Source organism: Triticum urartu, chromosome 7A (assembly GCF_056163025.1).
Source record: "Triticum urartu cultivar PI428250 chromosome 7A, HENAU_Tu73, whole genome shotgun sequence".
In the NCBI taxonomy this organism is placed as follows: domain Eukaryota; kingdom Viridiplantae; phylum Streptophyta; class Magnoliopsida; order Poales; family Poaceae; genus Triticum; species Triticum urartu.
This window is the reverse complement of record NC_141879.1, coordinates 110,128,699-110,134,484: the sequence shown is the minus strand read 5'-3', so window position 1 is coordinate 110,134,484 and position 5,786 is coordinate 110,128,699. Positions and strand designations below refer to the sequence as shown.

The following is a 5,786-nucleotide window of genomic DNA, read 5'->3' as shown; positions in this document are numbered from 1 at the left end:
ATCCTCGTACTACCACCAGTTGGCCTCCTCGAGGGCGGCCAAGTAGGCGTCCTCCTCCTTCACCACCACCAGTGGTCGTGGAGCAGCCGCTGCAACGGGTGGACCCAATCCCAGACGCCGTCGGGCCTCGTGTTCACTGGCGAACCAGGCATCCTAATACGGGGGAGTCCATTGCGTAGTCGGTGTGGGGGCGCAGCTCCAAATCTAGGGCATCACAGAAGCGATAGATCTCCTCTATCCGCTTGCCAGCCGATTGTGCACCGTTGGCACCAGCACCCTGTCGGGGTTTAGGTGTCAGCCGTGCGGCAAGTTCACATCCGGCCACGGCGTCGGGATGCCGTGCTGCCAGTGGTAGCGGCATCGATGGACGGGGAGATACACCGGCCGCACGTGTATGCGTCGATGTTGGCATGTCGGTGGCGGCCACATGGCAATGGTGAAGTTGGCCGCTCGCTCCCGACTAGGACAACGCCTTGGGGTCGTGCTTGCCACCGCGGGCGAGCTTGCTGAAGAAACCCATGGGTGGTTAGGGCTTGCTGCTTGTCTCGAGGCGGACGCCTGCGTGAGCGTGAATATAGTGCATTCAAGTCAGAAATGTGTCGAGTCAGACACCAAGCGAACGCAAAATGGGAATATGTTGGCGCATTGGGCCAGCGTTTCTATCCGTTTACGGACCGAACCAAATGCGTCGGCGCGTTGGAGTTGGCCTTACATACACTTTACCGATCAGTGCAGGTCATAGAAAACTCAGATAAATAAGTCATGGAGTACATTTGCGTGTAAATGTTCGACGGCGAGTAGATTTGCCTTCAAATGTTCGACCGAGAACAATATCTCTAACAATTTATACCGGATAATAAGATCTCTGATGAACGAGAGTGCGAAATGCAGATGACTCTGCTGAACGGAAGTACGAAATGCAGATAGCAACAGACAATCCATGGGAAAGAGATCTTAGCAGCGCATCCCCAAAACACATGCAGATCGATCGTCGGGCGGGGCATGGCAATTAGGTGGTCGCCGCCGCCGGCGGCGGGTGAGGGTGGAGCGGCACGATGAGCCGCGCCGGGTCGAGGTCTGGGTAGCGCCGAAGCGCGGCGCGCTTCATCTCCTCCATGCCGCGCTCGTACCCTCGCCGATCCCGCTCCGCCAGCGCGCGCGCGCGCTCGCGCTTCATGTCCTCCATGCCGCGCTCGTACCCCCGCCGCTCGCGCTCCGCCAGAGCGTGCGCGTGCTCCCTGCTCGACCCCCGCGCCGCCAGCTCGGCCTTCGCCTCGCGCAGCTCCGCCCGCAGCGCGTCCGCCTCGCGCTCGCGCGCCCGCAGCTTCTCCTCCAGCTCCAGAGCGCGGCCCAGCGAGAATGACACCTCGTTCGCCGCCTGCGCATCATTGCCATGTCGAATTGTCGATCGATCCAGAACAACGAAGCATGCAGGAACAATCCCCATAGAACAGGAGCTAATCTGACTTTGCATCTGCGCGTGCTCACCTGGAGCAGTGACACGTAGCTTGAAGCGACGACGTCGGCGGGCTTGGACGCGGCGAGCTCGCGCTCCCGCGACGGCGTAACGGTGCCCTGCAGCAGCAGCCTCGCCGCCTTCCAGTCACCGTCTTTGCCTGTCGCGGACGGCCGCTTGCAGGGGGCGGGGAAGCCCGGCGGCCCAGAGGGCTCCGAGGCCGAGCTCTCGCCGTCGAAAGCACGGTGGTCCGCCACCTTCCTTTTCTTCCCAAGCGACGGCGCGCAAGGCAGCACCTCGCAGTCCGGCTCGCTCTTCACCGTCACCTTCCCCGCCGACACGCACGCAGCCGCGGCCGCGGCCGTGGCTGCCTTCTCTGCCACGAGTACATAGGGATTCCAAATCACGGGTCAGTACAATGCACGGCAACGTCCAGAATCGTTCTGAAGTCCATAATGCCGGAGGGGTTCACCTCGAGGAGTTGGCGGCGCAGATGGTGCCCCAATGATCTTGGCCGCGGCAAGATTGTCGTTGCTGAGAGTGAGATACGTGGTGAGATCGATTGGAGAACTCCTTCGAGCACGCAGCAGCTTCTTCGCCATGTCCTTCTCCTTGCCGGTCAGCGTCTGATCCAAGGTGGAGGACCCGAAAGGCAGCCCCCACTCCACCGGGCACGGCCACGGCGCCGACGACGCCAAGAAGAAGAAACCCCCCTTCCAATCCCGGGCAAATCTGTTGCGCATCCGGGCAAAGAGCAGGCCGTGGTTGTCCTTGCCGCGGAAGCTGTAGAACCTGTGCGGTGGGAACAGGCACAGCGCGAAGAAGTGCAGGAACACGGGCAGCGACGGCTCCACGCCGGCAAAGTGGGAGAGCACGACGAAGCCCGCCAGGACGCGCCAGCCGTTGGGCAAGAGCTGGCTCGGGGCGAGCCCGAAGTGGTTGAGCACCGTGCCGAAGAAGGGGTGGAGGGGCAGGCGCATCCCAACGTTGAGCGAGTCGACGTGCACGCAGACGGAGCCGGGCGGCGGCGGCGACCACGAGGCGAGGTTGCCGGCGAGGATTGGGGTGAAGCTGTCGGGGATGGAGTACTTGTTGCAGATCTTCTCCAGGGCTCCTCGGTTGCGCAGCCGCGAGGTGACCCGCTCGTGCGGCGCCGAGACGTCGTCGTCGCCGCCGCCGCCTCCATCGCGGGAGGGTTCCTCGAGGAGTTCGTCTGGTGACCAGGATCCCGAGCTTCAAGAACGAGCCATGGCGAGGCGGCTGGGGTTGTGTCGCGGTCGGACGGTGCTACTACTTCCTCCGTAAACTAATATATATATACTCCGTATGAGCGTTTACATCACTACTAGTAATCAACAAGACGGTAAGAAAGTGAAGGATCCATTTTTCGTTTGTACAAATTGTTCGTAGAAGATAAAAGGTTATGTAAAAAACTTACACGCGATGCAACCATCAGACACAAGGGAGGGCCTCGACGCCTACACCTAACACAATGAAAGGACGATGCAGTTCTTAGCACAAAAAATGGAAGTGTGTCGTACTCTCGTATGCATGTGAGCCATTCCAGAAAATGGACATGAGCAGTCTGGAGGCTCTAGAACTCGGCCAATTTCCACAGCTTTCGGCGGGGAAAACTTTCAATATGCGCCCGGGATTCAGTTTAAAGTGAAAAGGGTGTACGTTGCCGATTCATTGGCGAGCTGCATTTGCATGAGAGAGGGAGGAAGAGAGAGAGAGAGGGGAACATTTGCAACTTTGTTTTAGTTTTGGTTGTTGGGTAGGAAAAAACCAAGGCAATAAGGACATTTTCAACGTCGACCCACAAATTTCTTCTGTATATCTCTGTTTTTATATCTAGACGTGGTCCGTGGATATGATACGATAGAAAGTCATCCAACGCTAATTACAAAGTATCCGGCTGGGAGGAGAAAAAGTAGTTGAGGACCATGATGTGGTGGGACATTTAAGGTTTTGTGTCCGGTTGGGAGAAGAGAAGAAAAATGGGGGACCATGCATGTGCGGCTAAAGAAGAGAGGGGCATGCATGTGATTGATCAAGTGCATGTTCGAACTACGGCAAAACTCCCCCCACATTTGCCTCCAAAATATTAAAATTTGGATGTCCGGACAGCTTCACAAACTGATACAGGTCTTCATTAGTTTGCAGAAGTAAACAAATATGTATGGCCGGATATATACCGTGTTTTGCGGGTTCCTTTGGAGATGCCCTAAACCCTTAGGAGAGATTTTCCTGCAGACTGAGAGCATCTACAGTCGGACTTGACAAATTCGGCCCTTCAAATGCCCGCGGGCACTGACAGGGCACGTCTCAAATTAAACACTTTGCATCCACCTCTCTCATATTTCATCCCCTTGATCCATACAAAGCATGCAAAAAAAATCCTACGTGCTACATTTACGTACTATCCTAGCTACTCTTCGTCGTCAGAGATGTCCACGACAATGGTGCTGGGCGCCGGCTGGACGGGCGGGTAGAAGGGCTCCGGCTCATCCTCCTCCTGCTCGACCTCATCCATGTAGGCGAGCATCTCCACCTACTCTGCGGCCTATTCCGCCTTCATCTCCTGCCGGCTATGGCGTCTTGCCTTCTCAGCTGACTCCCACCGAAGAGAACCGAGGATGGCGGCCGCGACCTCCCCGTCGCCGAATGCAGCATATCCGATGGCCGGTTGTAACACAACCAAGCGGCGAAGGATCTAGGCTGGCGCCATGACCATGGCGAGAGGAGGACTAGGCGAATGTGGTGCACGGCCATGGCGTGAGAGAAGATAGGCAGTTAAAAGAGAGGGGGCACGGAGGATGCCCTTGCCCTCTGGAATCAAGTGGTTCGCGGCGCACTAGCTCTACTGATTACACCGGCGTACTGACTCGCTGAAAGAAAAAGAGGCTGAGGCAGGGGATAACCTGCAGGGTCAAAGAGAAAAAAGAATAGGGAAAGGAAAACTAGCTTTGTGGGCCACGACGCCACGTGGTTGCCTGACAAGAGGATAATGCTTGCGTGCGTGGACGCGACCGGCGCTTCGTTCGGCCGGCGCACGGGCTGCAAACGTTTTCCTTTTCTCATGCCATGTCGAACAAAGTTAGCTCAGCTGCACAGTGATACCAATGAAAGAATGACGCATAGGTGCAAGGTAAAGCTCATCGGATGCACACGTGACAATGAATTTGATCACATACCTGGCAGTACGTGGTTAATGTCTGTGTCTCTGGACTAACTAACGTTTCTTCACATCAATGGAGCTAGCACATAACAATTTGAATAACACAAAACAAAAGATAAACAATTTTAAAACAAAAATTATATCATGCAACTATGTGTAACAAACCAGAACATAAAAACTTCTATTTTCTCTAACCTTTTTCATTCTCCTATACTAATACTCTAAAATAGAAAAGAAAAATAAATTATTACCCTAAAAGAAGAAAGAAAATGGAAAATTATTAACAAATTTAAAATATTTGCACACAATATACACATAAATTGTACCTTTTATAATATGCAACAATAAGCATATAATAGTAGAATATTTGCAAGAAAAACATTTCTAACAATGAATGAATTAGTTGCATTATTATTACGTCGAAAGAAGAAAGGAAAGAAAATAAAAACCAAATCAAATTGAAATGATGAAGTTTTCTAAGAAAGAAAGAATTGGTGGCTTTGGTATTACCCTTAAGGACAAACAAAATGAACTAAAAACTAAATGGAGATCAAAATAATGAACTTTCCTAAGAAAAAAAATGAAGTAGTGACGTTATTATTACTCTTTAAGAAGAAAGAAAAAGAAAAATAACAACACACATATGACAAATTTTGCACACAATTTACATATAAATTTCACTTTTCATAATATACAAGAATAAGCGTATAATAGTGGAATTTACACAAAAATGAAGTTTCCTAAGCAGAAGGAATTAGTGACAACCGTATAAGCATTAAAGAATTATGAAGTTTTCTAAGAAATAATGAATTAGTGGCTTTGGTATCACCCTTTAAGAAGAAGGAAAATGAAACAAAAAACTAAATCAAAATCAAAATTATGAATTTACGTAAGAAAGAATGAATTAATGATATTTGTATTACCATTTAAGAAAAAAGAAAATGAAAAGTAACGACACAAAAATGACAAAATTGGCACACAATTACATGGAAATTGGATTTATTCATAATATGCAAAATTAGGCATATAAATATTGGAATTTTACAATAAAAAGGAGTTTCCTAAGAAGGAATAAATGAGTGTCATTGGTATTACCATTAAAGAAACAAAATAAAACAAAACTAAAAATCACAATAATAATGTTTTCGA

The 5,786-nt window shown here is 50.9% G+C and overlaps 1 protein-coding gene across 1 annotated transcript; it reads right to left on the bottom strand.

The window, feature by feature from the left end:
* Positions 1-586: 586 nt before the first annotated feature.
* Positions 587-3,078, bottom strand: LOC125524015 (uncharacterized). The gene is made up of 3 exons (XM_048689093.2): positions 1,929-3,078; positions 1,489-1,832; positions 587-1,378 (listed from the first exon to the last, which is right to left on the bottom strand). Exons 1-3 carry the CDS (start codon positions 2,434-2,436, stop codon positions 1,010-1,012), a joined length of 1,221 nt encoding a protein of 406 aa, XP_048545050.2. The 5' UTR covers positions 2,437-3,078; the 3' UTR covers positions 587-1,009.
* Between the last annotated feature and the right edge of the window lie 2,708 nt (positions 3,079-5,786).